Genomic DNA, 17381 nt, shown 5'->3' with positions numbered 1-17381 from the left:
TCTGTTAGACCCATTATTCTTTTGTCATCAAATGACACATGTATGGATTCCATGATCACCTTGGTTCTTAGATTATAGACTCTGAAGGCCTTTGTTATGATAGGATAACCTACAAAAATGCCTTCATCAGCTTTTAAATCAAACTTGGTAAGCTGTTCTGGATGAGTCTTCAATACAAAGCATTTGCACCCAAATATGTGAAAGTACTTCAGATTTGGCTTCTTTTTCTTCACCATCTCATATGGGGTTTTGCCATGCTTATTAATCAAGGTTGCATTTTGAGTGAAACAAGCTGTTTGAACAGCTTCTGCCCAGAAATATGTAGGCAATTTAGCCTCATCAAGCATAGTTCTGGCAGCTTCTATAAGAGTTCTGTTTTTCCTTTCAACTACACCATTTTGCTGTGGTGTACCAGGTGCAGAGAACTGTTGCACTACACCTCTTTCCTTGCAGAACTCTTCCATTGTTGAATTTCTAAACTCAGTTCCATTATCACTTCTAATAATCTTCACTTTGTCTTCAGATCCATGATCCAGTTGTGTCACATGATCCATCAGATGCAAGGCTGTTTCATCTTTAGAGTGAAGAAAATATACCCAAGTGTATCTAGTATACTCATCAACAATGACAAGAGCATATTTCTTCCTTGCAATGGATGGTACATTGACTGGTCCAAATAGATCAACATGTAGAAGATGATATGGTTTGTTTATTGAGAATTCAGTCTTACTCTTGAAAGATGTCTTTCTCTGCTTGGCTTTTTGACATGAGTCACACAATCCATCAGATGTCAGAAGTGATTCAGGAAGTCCTCTCACAAGCTTTTTCTTTATAAGCTCATTTATGGAATTGAAATTTAAATGTGAAAGCTTCTTGTGCCATTTCCAACTTTCTTCTGCAGAGATCCTTGTAGACAAGCAAATTGCTTTTTCTTCAGAGTTTATAGGCAAGTGGATTTCATAAATATTCCCATGTCTGTGAGCAGTTACTGCCACTTTGCCTGTTGACTTGCTTACTATCTCACTGTGTTCTTCATAGAAATCAACATGATATCCTCTGTCACAGATCTGACTGACAGAGAGTAAATTGTGTTTCAGCCCTTGAACAAGAGCTACATTTGATATGATGACATTTCCAAGATTGATGTTGCCATATCCCAGAGTCCTTCCTATGTTGCCATCTCCATAAGAAACACTTGGGCCAGCCTTCTCCACAAACTCTGACAGCAGGGTCTTATTTCCAGTCATGTGTCCTGAACATCCACTGTCCAAGACTAGGATATTCTTCCTGTTGCCCTGCAATCACAAAGACCACTAGTTGTTAGTTTTAAGGACCCAGACTTGCTTGGATCCCTTGGCCTTATTAAGTTTGTTAGCTTTTGCAGCGGTATTATTATCAGAGTTTGAGCTAACAGACTTTGCAACAGAGTTTGTACTGGAAACAGAGTTTGTACTTGCAGAGTTTTTATTAACCTTTAAAGAAGGTTTCAATTGATAATAATCATAATACAGACTATGATATTCTTTGCAAGTATAAATAGAATGCCATAAACTACCACAATGAAAACATGGATCTTGTGGTTTATATCTAATACTACTTTTTCTAACTCCAGACTTTGTAGGTAAAGAGTTAATGTCCTTGTTCTTCCTGCAAAAATTAGCAAGATGATTAGTATTACCACAGTTATGGCATGTCTTCCTAGGTGCATTTGGAACAGGCATGTAGTTGTTACTCTTGTCTATGCCAATTTTGCCATTTCTATTTTTCCTAGGCTCCTTGTTTTTGTCATCAGACTTTACCTCTTTAAGCTTATGTTTAAGCTGTTTCTGAGTCATCAGTCCTATGTTAACCTGTTTGGGCTTTTCAGATTTTAAATTTTTGTTAATCTCTGATTTTGGTCTACATTGTTTATTCTTAGAGGATTCAACAACAAATTTAACAGGTTTAACCTTAGGTTTTTGAGTTTTAACAAACTCTGTTTTTGATGACTCAGCTTCTGAGTTATCAGTGTAACCTAGTCCTTTCTTCCAGTTTCCACTACCTAAGATATCCTGAGTAGTTTTGCCTGAATTAGTCCATGTTTTAATGATCTCTCTTTCCTTGGCAAGTTCTGATTGAAGAGATGCATACCTCTTTGATAATTCATCTTTGATAATGACAGCATCATCTCTTTCTTTTTGAACTTCCAACATTTGAACTAATTCTTTTTCTAGAAAATCATTCCTTTTCTTTACACTCAGAGTTTCAGATTTTAATCTTTCATTCTCTAAAGTCTGATCTCTAAAACTGATATGTAAAGTTTTAAGAAACAATCTTAACTCAGTTATATCTTCAGTATCAAAGGCAAGAGTAGAATGAGGTACCTTAGCAGCAGATTCAGAGTTGTTGTCAGTGTTTGCCATCAGAGCATAATTGACTTCTTCTTCTGAATCAGATGTATCTGTCCAGTTTCCCTTCTTGGTGATAAAAGCTTTTTCTTTTTCCTTATTAGGTTTCTTGCATTCTGATGCAAAGTGTCCCTTTTCACCACAGTTGAAACAGGTATACTTGTCAGCTTTTCCAGCTTTCCCTTCTTTGCCCTCATTCTTCTTAAAGTTTTTCTTGTCATAAACTCTGTCAGAGTTTCTGTCTTTCTTTGAAAAACTTTTGCCTTTGTTAAACTTTTTGTAGGCCAACTTCTTGAAGCTCTTCACCATTAATGCTGCTAACTGCATCATCTCATCATCACTTTCTTCAGAGTCTGAGGGAACATCAGAGTTTGAGTCATCAGAGTCTGATGTCTCAATGTCAGACTTTGTGACACGAGCTTTTCCTTTGCTCTTAGCAGCTTCCTCTTGAACTTTCAGAGCAACAGACTTTGATTTTCCTCCATGTCGTTTGCTCCTCTGTTCCATCTCAAGTTCATGAGTCTTCAGTCTTCCATAAACATCATCAAGAGACATTTCTCCAAGATCAAGATTGTCTCTTATTGTAGTGACTTTCAAATCCCATTTTTCAGGAAGAGCTAGAAGGAATTTGAGGTTTGAGTCTTCAAGATCATATTCCTTGTCCACCAGAGATAAGTCATTCAGCAGTTTGACAAATCTGTCATACAGATCTGTCAGGGACTCACCAGATTTTGAGTCAAAGTGTTCATACTCCTGTGTAAGGATTGTTTTTCTGTTTTTCTTAATGGCCTGAGTTCCTTGACATCTGGTTTCCAGAGCATCCCAGATTTGTTTAGCAGTTTTGCACCCAATCACCCTATTAGACATTGCATTATCAAGGGCACTATGCAACAGATGCTTCACCTTTGCATCTTTGCTGATTGATGAGATGTCCTCTGGAGTATAGTCTTTCTTTTCTTTTGGAACCATCTTTTGAGGTTCATCTGCAATCCCAACAGAGAGCTTGGTGGGCATATGTGGTCCATCAAAAATCCTGTCAAGGTATTCTGGATCAACAGAGTCTAAGAATATGATCATTCTTTCTTTCCAGACTGGATATTCAGATGCCTTAAGGATTGGAACTCTAAAGGATGAAGCTTGTGATTTTTCAGACATGATTGTGTTTAAGATCTCACTGTAGTAATCTTAACAGAGCTGGCTCTGATACCACTTGTTAGGTCCTATAAACTCACTATATAATATGATATAGTGATCACAATCTGTAAAACAGTAAGACAATATGAGTAATTGGAATTAATAAATTCTTATATTCACAAAGCTTTGAAGGTTACAAAAACTCTCTCAGTGATTTATATTGTATCACTAAGAGCTGCTAGGGTTCTTAACAATATACTCGATAACTCAACTCCTATAGAGTAACCCTAATCTGTGTTTATATAGACACAGTTACAAAATCAATCTCTGATTTGATATCCTATAAATCAGCTAATAAATCTATCAATCAAAGATTGCTCCAGTTTTCTGTTTAGTTTCCATAGTCAGCAAATCACTCCTCAGCTTCTATCCTTCCTTGAAGTATATCCGCTTCTGAGCTCTTTCCACGTGTAAACTCTGTCGAGTCTTGACTATGTAAACTCTGATCAGACTTTATTAAACTCTGTCAGACTTTGCTAAACTCTGTCAGACTTTGCTAAACTCTGATCAGCTTCCAGTTTAAACTCTGATGATTCCTGTTCTAAAACAAACCTTAAGAACATCAGTAATCATCAATTATATCTAACACAAACCTACCTGAGATTGGCAACAAGTATAAAACCTTCGTCCGGGATTTTTCATAGACCAGGAGGTGTACATCTTTGCCTTCTTCCCGCAATCACAAATATAGTTGCTGGCTGAAACTCGAGACGATCTTCCGGAGCTCATTGACATGGGGCTTTCGAATAAGAGATAGTTTAGAGACTATGTACGAAAACAATTAGAGTGACAATGAAAGCACATAAGATTTGGATGTTCAAAATCAAGAACCCTAAACCTCTCATGTTTGTATATATATACTCTGTAAACATAACGGTTAGTTTGAAAGAAAGACTCCACATAAGCGCCAGCTAATTGTTTGAGCCATGTCAGCATGGTGGACTGTTAGATTTATAATTGACTTTGACGGAGTGTGCGTTTTAAATAAGTGAGTGATCACAGTGAGTCACTTTTTCAACCGGTGACCAACTTGAGTCATCGGGCTGTAATGAGTCACCTACTTGATATTTAACCCTAAAAAAATCTATCTGTTTACTGCTAATAATTGTTTATCCAATAGATGTATTATTGAATACATGTAACTCCATCCAGTTACAAATAATCCGGTCAAAGTAAGAGGTATGTTAGGAGTAAACGAAATTTTAGTATCAAACTTAGTAGAAAAGTGTCATATTAGTAGAAAAGTGTAATAAACGAAATTTTAGTATCAAACTTAGTAGAAAAGTGTAATATTAGTAGAAAAGTGTAATATGCTTGCACTTTTCCCCCCTCTCAGTTTCTTGCAAGTTAAAATATCACTTCTTTGCATGTTATACGATGATAGTTACATTCAAATCGAGAGTTAAGGGTTTAAAGATGACGAATGTTTTATTATGGCTTAAATACCTTTTTAGCATTGAAGTTTGTCCTGATATACACACTAACCATCAATGTTTCAAAGTATACGGTCCAACCATCAATGTTTAACAAGTGTATATATCGACCACAATTGAGAGAAAATAAAAAAACCAAGAGAGAGTGTGTCACACTTAGCGCCAAAGGGAGTGGTTGGGGGTGATAATAGCCTAAAAGAAGCCAACAGCGTGACAGAGGACAGCTTCAACTTCCTTCAAATTCGGACTCTACAAATCTGCTGCAAGATGTTTTCAGTTTTCATAAAATACGATTCACTGGTATATCAAATGAATTCAATAATCTTAAATTCATTAACATATAGAATGATATATATATTTAAATAATTTAAAAAATATACTAATTCAGATATATTATTAAACAGATTTATTTAAATATATAAATTTAATTTTAATTAAGGTCTTTTATTTAAAAAATAAAGTGATAATAATTTCAAGAGCCCGATCAAAATATTTTTAAATTATTTAATATTAGTGAATTATATATTATTCAGAAAAAAATTAAATATATTTAAGGACACGGTCAAAGCACATTTATACAAAAATATTAATTAAATATATTTAAATCTATTTAGCCAATTTAAATATATTTAGCCAATTTAAATATATTAATTAAATATATTTAATTAATATATTTAAATATATCAAAGCACATTTAAATATATTTAGGCAATTTAATATTACACATATAGAATTTATTTAAAATAAGAAAATTGAGAAAATAATAATTTAAGAATCAATCAAAATATTTTAAAACTCGTGGAAAGCGAGATATCATATCAGGAAGAGAAGCTTTTCCTTCTGATTTGTGAAGTCAAACAAATAATAGGCATTAGATTTTTGTTTGCATCTCCCTTTTTTTTCCTTACATCTTATGAATAGGTATGGCTTAAATCTTCACGTATGTTTGTCTTTATAACAGTGTTTCGTACAGCTGCTAACTCATCTCTTCGCATTGAACCGCAAGTGTACTACAAACACCGGTGTTTGTGGTTATTTGTCTTGGTTATGGTTGTAATACAAAAATCTTAACTTCAATAATTGAACCGTACTTTTTGAAACATTGATGGTTAGTGTGTACATAAAGACAAACTTCAATACCAAAAAGGTATTTAAGCCTTTGAGAAATGGACATGGAAGAAGGATGTGGAAAAAAGATGAACCCTTAATTATAAGAAGAGAAGAAGAAGAATGAAAATGAGGACGAAGAAGGTTGGAAATAGATTATGGGTATTGAATTATAAAGTGGCGAGACAGGTTTAATAGTCGAATGACCTGGAGCAGCATATTCGTTGGAAATCTGTCATGTAATTTAGCCTGTTCAGTTTTCCGTTCAAGAGTTAACGTTAGTAAGTATAGTGACTTTAGGGGTGGCAATTTCGGTTATTGGGTCGGGTTCGTGTCGAGTTGGGTGTACTTGGATTTTTTTTATCCCAACCCGAACCCGACCCGAACCCAAAACGAGTTAAGAAATTGTGACACGAACCCGACCTGATAAGCATTTGAATTACCCGAAATTGACCCGAATTTTAATTAAAGTAATAAAAATGAAATGAATAGTCTTTAATTTGAAAGATTACAAACAGAAATAATCGTCTTTTTGACGTTGCTGATGCGTTAGATATCTCGACTTCTATAACATCGTCATCGGTGTTTGTGTTTGGTTCTGCACGACGCTCAATCTCGGGCTGGTTTTTGTGTTTGTGTTTGGTTTAGCAGGAGGCTCGATCAGTGTATGTGCTTGCTTAGATTTGAATTTGATACTGGATTTGATGATTCAGTGAAAGAGGCAGGATATTGCAGTCGTGTGGATGAAAATGAAAGAGCCAAAGAGGCGGAGGCTTATTACGGATTATTAGTATTATTAGGGTTTGAATCCGTGGACTGGGCCTTAGTTCATTACTTGTGGGCTGGAGCCTCGAAGGCAGGTCTTATACATATGTTAATTATAATATATATTATATATTTTATATATATATATATATATATATATATATATATATATATATATATATATATATAATATTAAAATAAGCAGGTTGGGTTCGGGTATTTCGGGTCAACCCGAAAATGACCCGATTTTTTCGGGTAAATTTTTACCCGACCCGAAAGTCAAAAACCCCGACCCTAATTCGTATTTTTTTCGAGTCGGTTTCGGGTCGTGCTTCGGGTCGTGTCGGATTTTGCCACCCCTAAGTGACTTGATTGAAAGTTCTTGTACTTACAATTATTTGATTAAATTTTTTTAGTTCGATGATCCAATTGAAAATTCGTAATGACAGAAACGTCATTTAACCCGGAAAAATGCAACGTATACTTCAATGGCATAATTTTTAATAAATATATTTTTCTTAATAGGAGTATTATATTATGTGTTTTAGATTATTTATCAATATTTAACACACATATGTACATTTTTTTCATATACAAGATAAAATTTGAATTTCTTATATATACTAATCCGGCTGAAACTAGGAGCATGTTTGGGTGAGTTTAAAATAAATTGTTTATGACTTAAAGCTGGCTTACGTGACTTTAAGTTAAACGTGATGATCTTGACTTTAAGTTACATGTGTGTGTTTGGGTATCTGAACTTAAATTCAATTGCAGCGTTTGGTAAATCTTGACTTAAAGCAGCTTTTGACTTAAAGTTAATAGTAGTGTTTGGTTAATTTTGACTTAAAGTAGATTTTGACAATTTTTTTTAAATAAACTGAAATGAAAATACAAAATAAATAATACATTACAATTAGGTTTCACATATTTTATTAGCAATTACATCCCTGAGTCCTTGCCAGTAAAGATTGTTATCAGTATCATCTTCAGCCGTGTCTCCATCATTTCCCGAATATCGAAATGGAATATAAGTTTCCTGCTCAACAACTTAAGAAGCATCATCACCAACATTTTGTTTTCGAATATAATTATGAATTGCCATCGTAGCGATAACTGCATCAGTTTGTGTTTCTATTTTGTAAGATGGCATATGTGCTAAAATTGCAAATCTAGCTTTTCACACTCCAAATGTTCTTTCAATGATCATTCGGCATGATAAATGTAGTTGATTAAAATGTTCTTTTCAAGTACGCCGAACATTGCTACCGGTAGCAATGTTCGTCGGACTTCCGGTATAAAAATATCATCGAGTTTTAAATTTTAGCAAAGCTGATAATTTCGTAAACGTCACTAAAGAAACATTACACGTACATGAAATTATATGATTAATTCAATGTGAGTAAACGACTTGAAATGAAAACAGATGAAATAATAAATATTTAAATTAATAATTTTTACATTATGTCTTTTACATTGTAATAAGATTTGGGTGTTTCAAATATTCAATATGCAAAACACCCTCAAACAACGTTCGGGTTTGGAAATCAACGTTTAAGCTCTGGTTCTCTCTGTGCGACCGCAAGTTCGGGTCGAAGAATATTTTCCAAATCAACGTTGAATCAGAACTATCATACTCAAACAACACCCTCTGTATCAATTCTGGTTTTTCTTTTCCTCAACGGAAAGTCGAAACCTTTTTACAAGTAAACTCCGGGTTATTGGATGGGTGCTCCGTGGTGGAAGTTTGGAAATAATTTGTTAATCCTTCTTCTCCATAGTAAACCCTAGCTTGCTTAAAATTTCTTTTCTCCCCATCAAATCACTGCCGATCTGATGATCAATCCATTTATATTTTGTGTCCTCACAAAAATACATCATCTTTTAATTATGCGTTCTTGACTTTTTTGAGATTTTTTGTACAAATACATATAACATCGCGGATCAAATGGTGAATGAGGGAAAATCAACGATTCAGTACTGGATGTGCAACTACTGAAAACGATGGTGTTTATGCATCATACGGTGGTTCTCTGATCGTACTGATACGGTTCATCAATATGTCAAGATTTCGACATTCAAAATAAAGGTGTACCCTCTCCAATTCTTAAATTACATGTTTATGTGATCATTTGTTTTTTAGTGTATATAATTTTGTATGTTCTTGAAATTGTTGTCGTAATAACTTGGATTTTCTCTTTATTTTGGATTTGTGCACGATTTGTTGGGGTTGGTGTTTTATGTTTTAATTTTGTTGGAGGTGGTGTTTTATGTTTAGTTTTATTTTTTGATTTTTCTAGTAGAAGAAATAGTTGTGAGGCTTAGTCAAACTTGTTTTGTATATTATGTGCATAATATATTGTCTTTTTACAAATTTATTTCGAGTCATAAGTTTATTTGCAGTTGTGTTTCTGAACTTGTAGGGGTTAGAGTTTATAACGTTAGTGTTAGTGACATTGATGAGTTTTGGTGTTTCAACGTCGGTGATGATGATGGTGTTATCACTTAGTGTGTTTTTCAAATAGAATCAATTGAACAATTTTCTTGCATGAATAGAGATTTTGTTTTGTAAAATTGGTAAGTTTCTCGCCAACTATTATTTTATCGAATTGGCTTTTAAGAGTAGTAAATGATGATTTATATTTTAAATATAGTAAATGGCTAGTTGTCTTGCTTGAATGTTGCTGATTTGAATTTTATTTTATTTCTTGAATAATTACTAATTAATATATGCTCTATATGTTTTGATCCTCATTGATTAGAGTTTAATGCAATTTGTTATTTGGTGTATAATCACTTGCATTCTTGATTAATGAATTTTATTTGTACCATTTATGGGTGGCCATGATTGATGGCGTAGATTCTTGGCCTAGTAGACGGCAATTTGGTGCCATGTTGTTGGCTCGCTTATTATATTTAATTTGTCTCTTAGAATTTTACATAGTATTTTGTAGATTAGAATTTATATTTTAATTTTATATTTTGATACTTACATTATCAATTATATTCTTAGTATTTATTTAACTTGTTATATATCTAGCCAAAGGGTCTCCCTTTGGTTAGGTATATATTTTCTGTTTTTCTTTATATTTATCATATTTCTTTGACAAAGTATTTTATTTATCTGTTCTTCAACTTTACCATCTTTTGACATAATTTAATTTAATTTTAATAATTAAAATTTTATTTTCCCGTTATTAATGAATCGTATTATTTCAGGGATGAAGTGGAAGTAGCATGGATTTAGAGCTTGGGACTTTTATTTCGGACATTAAGTTTTATTGTCTAAACTTCCGGAGACATTTTCTTGTCTTTCGGTTAGATAATAAGCTTTTTGAATGAAAAAAACTCCTCGGAGTAGTGGCGTATTCTCGATACGAGCAAGTGCATTTCTGTCAAAAAAAAAAAAAAGAAAAAAAGAAAAAAGATTTGGGTGTTTCTGCAGAGTAATGACTTTATTCCCAAATCGATTCTTGATGTTACTCATTAGGGTTTGAGCCAGGGTTTTTTGTCTTGTATTTTCTTGATGTTACTGATCTGATTTAGGATTTGAGCTAGGTTTTAATTACATTATGTCTTTTACATTGTAATAAGATTTGGGTGTTTCTGCAGAGTAATGACTTTATTCCCAAATCGATAACGAGGAATGGACATGCAGAGGCACCACTCCAGCCAAATCCAAGAGTATGATTTGTACATATTTGTAATGTAATTTAAAAGTAACATATAATTTATTATAAACCAATGATCTTTTGGTTTTGTTTTTTGTGACTTCAGGTACCTGAATGGGAAAGATCCTCAAAACTCCAAATCAAGAATAGGAAATTTGGACTTGGATTTGGTGTTAGCAAAGTGAGTTTAAGTTCTATAAATTTTATGTAGTGTTTTTTCTTGTTTTTCTTTTTATCCAGAATTTGTTGTTCTTTTCGCATCCTTTCTTGCATCTTTTCGCGTTGTTAGGCTCATCTTGTATTTATTTAATTGTTATTATTTGATTTTTTTGTAGCAAGTGGGAGTTGAAAGAGGGCTTCCCAGAGACTCCTATGCTGGTGGTAGTCGTACATTGAGCGTTGGTACAACTCAAGATTTTGGAGGTCATAAGAGCTATGGTCCTGGTGGGGATGGTGCTATTTCTGATCCCGGGGGTTCGGGTGGCTCTAATGGTGGTCCTGGCAGTGCACCTATTGTTATTCCCAAATCGATAATGAGGGATGAACTTGTACAGGCACCACCCCAGCCAAATCCAAGAGTATGATTTGTGCTTATTTGTGATATAATTAAAATGTAACATATAATTTATTATAAACCAATGATCTTTTGGTTTTATTTTTTGTGACTTCAGGTACCTTTCTTCAGTGACCACACATTGAGGCTGTGTGGAAAAAATGGGCTTTATCTTGATGCGGCCAGGAAAAGGGAAAGATCCCCAGAACTCCAAATCAAGAATAGGAAATTTGGACTTGGATTTCGGGTTAGCAAAGTGAGTTTTAGTTTTATAATTTTTATGTAGTGTTTTTCTAGTTTTTCTTTTTTTTACTTCTATCCAGAATTTGGTGTTCTTTTTGCATATTTTCTTGCATCTTTTCGCGTAATTAGGCTCATCTTGTATATATTTTATGGTTATCATTTGATTTTCTGTAGCAAGTGGGAGTTAAAACAGCGCTTCCCAGAGGCTCCTATGCTGGTGGTAGTCGTACATTGAGCAAAGTGAGTTTTAGGTTTATAAATTTTATGCAGTGTATTTTTTGTTTTTCTCTTTTCACTTCTATCCAGAATTTGGTGTTCGTTTTGCATCCTTTCTTGCATCTCTTCACGTTTTTAGGCTCATCTTGTATTTATTCTATTGTTATTATTTGATTTTTCTGTAGCAAGTGGGAGTTGAAAGAGGGCTTCCCAGAGACTGCTATGCTGGTGGTAGTCGTACATTGAGCGTTGGTGCAAGTCATGATTTTGGAGGTAAAAAGAGCTATGGTCCTGGTGGGGATGGTGCTACTTCTGATCCCGGGGGTTCGGGTGGCTCTAATGGTGGTCCTGGCAGTGCACCTATTGTTTTTTCCAAATCGATAATGAGGGATGAACTTGTACAGGCACCACCCCAGCCAAATCCAAGAGTATGATTTGTGCTTATTTGTGATATAATTTATATGTAACATATAATTTATTATAAACCAATGATCTTTTGGTTTTATTTTTTGTGACTTCAGGTACCTTTCTTCAGTGACCACACATTGAGGCTGTGTGGAAAAAATGGGCTTTATCTTGATGCGGCCAGGAAAAGGGAAAGATCCCTAGAACTCCAAATCAGGAATAGGAAATTTGGACTTGGATTTCAGGTTAGCAAAGTGAGTTTTAGTTTTATAATTTTTATGTAGTGTTTTTCTAGTTTTTCTTTTTTTTACTTCTATCCAGAATTTGGTGTTCTTTTTGCATATTTTCTTGCATCTTTTCGCGTTGTTAGGGTCATCTTGTAATATTTTATGGTTATCATTTGATTTTCTGTAGCAAGTGGGAGTTAAAACAGCGCTTCCCAGAGGCTCCTATGCTGGTGGTAGTCGTACATTGAGCAAAGTGAGTTTTAGGTTTATAAATTTTATGCAGTGTATTTTTTGTTTTTCTCTTTTCACTTCTATCCAGAATTTGGTGTTCGTTTTGCATCCTTTCTTGCATCTCTTCACGTTTTTAGGCTCATCTTGTATTTATTCTATTGTTATTATTTGATTTTTCTGTAGCAAGTGGGAGTTGAAAGAGGGCTTCCCAGAGACTGCTATGCTGGTGGTAGTCGTACATTGAGCGTTGGTGCAAGTCATGATTTTGGAGGTAAAAAGAGCTATGGTCCTGGTGGGGATGGTGCTACTTCTGATCCCGGGGGTTCGGGTGGCTCTAATGGTGGTCCTGCCGTCCTGGCAGTGCACCTATTGTTTTTTCCAAATCGATAATGAGGGATGAACTTGTACAGGCACCACCCCAGCCAAATCCAAGAGTATGATTTGTGCTTAGTTGTGATATAATATAATTTAAATGTAACATATAATATATTATAAACCAATGATCTTTTGGTTTTGTTTTTTGTGACTTCAGGTACCTTTCTTCAGTGACCATACATTGAGGCTGTGTGGAAAAAATGGGCTTTATCTTGATGCGGCCAGGGAAAGGGAAAGATCCCCAGAACTCCAAATCAGGAATAGGAAATTTGGACTAGGATTTCGGGTTAGCAAAGTGAGTTTTTGTTTTATAAATTTTATGTAGTGTTTTTATAGTTTTTCTTTTTTTTACTTCTATCCAGAATTTGGTGTTCTTTTTGCATATTTTCTTGCATCTTTTCGCGTTGTTAGGCTCATCTTGTAATATTTTATGGTTATCATTTGATTTTCTGTAGCAAGTGGGAGTTAAAACAGCGCTTCCCAGAGGCTCCTATGCTGGTGGTAGTCGTACATTGAGCAAAGTGAGTTTTAGGTTTATAAATTTTATGCAGTGTTTTTTTTGTTTTTCTCTTTTCACTTCTATCCAGAATTTGGTGTTCGTTCTGCATCTTTTCTTGCATCTTTTCATGTTGTTAGGCTCATCTTGTATTTATTTTATGTTATTATATAATTTTTTTGTAGCAAGTGGGAGTTAAAAGAGCGCTTCCCAGAGACTCCTATGCTGGTGGTAGTCGTACATTGAGCGAAGTGAGTTTTAGTTTTATAAATTTTATGTAGTGTTTTTTTTTTTTTTTTTTTTTTTTACTTCTATCCAGAATTTGGTGTTCTTTTTTATCTTTTCTTGCATCTTTTCACGTTGTTGGGCTCATCTTGTAATTATTTTATTGTTATTATTTGATTTTTTTGTAGCAAGTGGGAGTTGAAAGAGGGCTTCCTAGAGACTGCTATGCTGGTGGTAGTCGTACATTGAGTGTTGGTGCAAGTCATGATTTTGAAGGTCATAAGAGCTATGGTCCTGGTGCTGATGGTGGTGGTTGTGGTGCTGATGCTGATGCTGATGGTGGTGGTTGTGGTGCAGAGCAGCAATAATTTCATAAAGACTGCTGATGAGTTACTCATGCTGTTTTATCTGTTCGTGTGTGAGGTAGGTTTGATTTAGTAGCGGCTGAGACGCTGCCGGTTTACAAAGTTGAGGAAAGAGGTGTAATCAGCATGTGTTTGTAAACATAGTAGGCATGTGTATTGGGAGGGGATAATCTGGAATTGCAAGTGAGAGGTGTAGTTGGACAGGAATTGCAAGTGAGAGGTATTTTTGTCTATATGATTGTATATCTGAATCTATGAATCATTTGTCCTTGTAATCTAGTCAGATATATTTGTTAATAATTTTACTTCCATTCACAAATTCAGTTCTGGTTAAGATATAACTTGACTTCCCTGGTTGAAAATTTTGCTCCAAATTTCAGAGCAAAAACTCTCTTTGATCGGCATTTGATTGAGATAAGTAGTTGGCTTTGAGTGTTGGAGATCTTAAATTATTACATTCCTGTATAGATTAAATATCGGGAAGTAGTTGCATCCGTGGTAAATGATATTCCGGCTAATGAAACCTATTTTTTACTCCTAATTACAAGATTAAGTGGTATTGATATGTCACAGAGAAGTAAGTTTGTATTTAAAAAAGGTTCTCATGTCGGACCAATACAATTAAACAAATTCCATGCGTGATCTTTATATAAGCGGTTGATAGTTGGCTTGCATATGCTAATTATATATAGTATCTCTGTTATATTACCATTTCTTGTCTGCAACTTTAGCTAATTAAATTATTCTAGTAGAAATCAGTTTTTGCCAGGACCTACGTCTGTTCTATAGTATCACTCACTCCCTTGTGTACTTTCGTCATGTGGATGGTTGCTTGATTTCATTAGAATGAGGGAATTGTTTATAAACATCCAAAAAAAAACATTTGGATGTCTTTTTATCGACAGATGTAGTATGTTTCGTTGATTACACACTTACAATTACTTGAGAAAAATAATAGTGCACTCAACCTTCGATAAATCTTTGACAGAACTTCTGTTCGCTTTGATGTATTGATTTTTAGGCAAGTTCACTGGCTTCACGTAGAGAAAGTTTACTACTTTACTATGCCGATTTTGCGCCTGAGATGTGCTCTTGTTTTCTCAGTTATATTTAGCAAGTTAGAACCAGAAGGAACGCTGGTCATTGGAGGTAGAAAGTCTTCTGACTCCTCCAGGAAGCAGTAAATGTGGTAATTATGTGAGAGATCTGGCATTTAATTTTTTCAAATCAAAATGAAATATTGTTATAGCCTGTTGTCAAATGTGTATATATTTATATATTCGTATAGTATCTGAAATATTATATAATTGTAGGCGTTCGGAGCAATGACTAAAGAACTAGGAAATAAGGAGTTCTCATACCTGCTAAAATGTTTTTGATTTTTAAGTTTTATATTTACTTGCCACATTCAACACACAAAGGGAAGGTCTCTACTATATAGTACTCCCTCCGCTCCATTGGATTGTTAACATCACTTTTTGGCACGCTTTTTAAGGTCTCAATAAAATATAGTTCCATGATGGTTTTTTTTATAAAAAAAATTCTGAATAAAAGTTTGATGTCTAACCTTTTATTCAGAAAAAAAATAAATTTAAAAAATATTATATTGCTATATTTTATAAGAGCCTCAAAATGCGTGCAAACAGTGTACGTTAACAATCCCACGGGACTGAGGGAGTATTTGTTGGGGGTTTTTTTTGTCGAGGTAATTTTTGTCAAAGTGTTAGTTTTATTCTTCCAGCCTACCTAATACTCCTTTAAAAATTTTAGATGTTGTCAACCTGGTATGTTCTTTTGGAATCTGACATGAATTCTTTTCTTTTTTATATAAGTTTGAATATTTAACTTTTGTACTTCAATTTTCTCTTGTAACAGCCAAAAGTTACTGAACATATGAATAAACATTACACAGTGATTACATTTTATGAACATAACCTTTTATGGTACACACATTTGCCTTTATGAACTTGCTTGATAACTTTTTTGGAAATTTTTTATAGCGAAATTACAAGTTTCAGATCTCTGTTATGAGTTTGCATTTATAAATTAAAGGTAAGTAGACCAGTGCAACATTTTAGTGATTGAAAGCAAATAATTTCTACAAGATCAGGTTGAAGACTTTCATGGGAAAGATAATTTAGATACAGACAGCTTCACAAAACATATCCTGATGTATTTCTGCTATTCTACTTAATTGCAGTTCTGTAACTTCTGTTGATTAGAGTACCAAAGAAAAGCTGGCACCATTCATCTTTAACTCGTGATAAAAGCTATGTTAGCCGGGATCTTAAAAATGTCTGTTCTTAGGTCTTGTATTCATCTTCTGTTGTTTATATATGTTGAAAGTGATTCAGTTTTTTCATGGTTGATAGTCTGGTTGGTTGGTTTATAACCAGATCAATGAACTTCAAAGAACGGAAGCATGATCACACTCATGGCCAGCTATGGCCAAAGGAAGACCCAAAATAGTTTAAACAGAAGTCAAGGAACTTGCCCGACACACAAAAAAAAAAAAAACTTATAAATCAAGAATGGGGTATAATTTTGCTTGTAAAAAAGCAAGGCACTTGTTAATCTTATATCTTCAATAAATAAAAATAAAAATGACGTACTCCCTCCGTTCCAAAATACTTGTGACATTTCTCCAGGCTAGTAAAGGAAATACGGAAACACAAGATTCAAACATTATTTGAAGGCCACAGAGCGGCACAAATACATTTTCCCAAGGAGAATAATAATCCTTTTAAATTAGGTAGCCATCGGACTTTAAACCCCCAAAAAGTTGAAGAATATCTGTGCTATCGTTCACCTCCACCATAGCTGGGTCTTTCAATAGAATTCGTAGGAGTTGCACTAGCCAGCCTTTTTGCAGGTGAGCTGGAATACCCGAAACATCTTCATCCTTGGGGATAGGATCATGATCGTGCATAGGATTTTCCCACCATTCTAGGATGCTAAAGCAGACGTCGTTCAACATAAGCCCCAAAAATTTATTCGGGCCAGGGACATCCAGATTAATGGCAGAACCAGACCTATCACTCACGAGGACATGTTCAAGCTGGTTTCTGGGGGAACAGTTTCGGAGCTCAGCCAGCATGTCCTCCTCAAGAGTTAAAGTACCCCGTCGATTAAAGTCAGTAACCACAACCCTTTGAAGAAATGTGTGGTCCTTGATTGAGGAGACCAGCATGTGATGAAGACAAAACATGTCCTCGATATCACTCCAAATTGATTCATGGTATTCATCATCCTTGGGAGTAGAATCGGGAAGCATGAAAGATTTTGGATCTTTAAAAGCGTAAGAGAAGATATTTTTGTAGGAAACAACAGCGAGAAAATAAGAATGAGGCCTATAAGAGGCCTCCCAGACGATCAGAGGGATAGACTTGTTTTGATCTCTCATTACTGCTGCAGTTCTAGACCAGTGAGTTATTTGGAGCGCACGAATGTGCTTGAATTTGTTGAGGATCAAGGGGCAGTACTTGTAC

The 17381-nt window shown here is 34.6% G+C and overlaps 1 protein-coding gene across 4 annotated transcripts; it reads left to right on the top strand.

Moving 5' to 3' along the window:
• The first annotated feature begins 10307 nt into the window (after nt 1-10307).
• On the top strand, nt 10308-14193 carry LOC108197369 (uncharacterized). 4 transcript variants are annotated; one of them, XM_017364963.2, is made up of 11 exons: nt 10308-10377; nt 10499-10570; nt 10664-10738; nt 10893-11135; nt 11229-11366; nt 11528-11593; nt 11755-11997; nt 12091-12228; nt 12389-12454; nt 13489-13554; nt 13717-14193. In XM_017364963.2, the coding sequence occupies exons 1-11, from the start codon at nt 10336-10338 to the stop codon at nt 13894-13896; spliced, it is 1329 nt and encodes a 442-aa protein (XP_017220452.1). In that variant the 5' UTR covers nt 10308-10335; the 3' UTR covers nt 13897-14193. The 4 variants fall into 4 exon arrangements, with proteins under 4 accessions (XP_017220452.1, XP_017220453.1, XP_017220454.1 ...); XM_017364964.2 differs by having other exon boundaries at nt 10309-10377; nt 12091-12219; XM_017364965.2 differs by lacking the exons at nt 13489-13554; nt 13717-14193 and adding exons at nt 12616-12866; nt 12965-13025 and having other exon boundaries at nt 10310-10377.
• Nucleotides 14194-17381: the final 3188 nt, after the last annotated feature.

This window comes from Daucus carota, chromosome 8 (genome assembly GCF_001625215.2).
Source record: "Daucus carota subsp. sativus chromosome 8, DH1 v3.0, whole genome shotgun sequence".
Taxonomy (NCBI): Eukaryota; Viridiplantae; Streptophyta; class Magnoliopsida; order Apiales; family Apiaceae; genus Daucus; species Daucus carota.
This window is presented reverse-complemented; position numbering and strand designations above follow the sequence as displayed.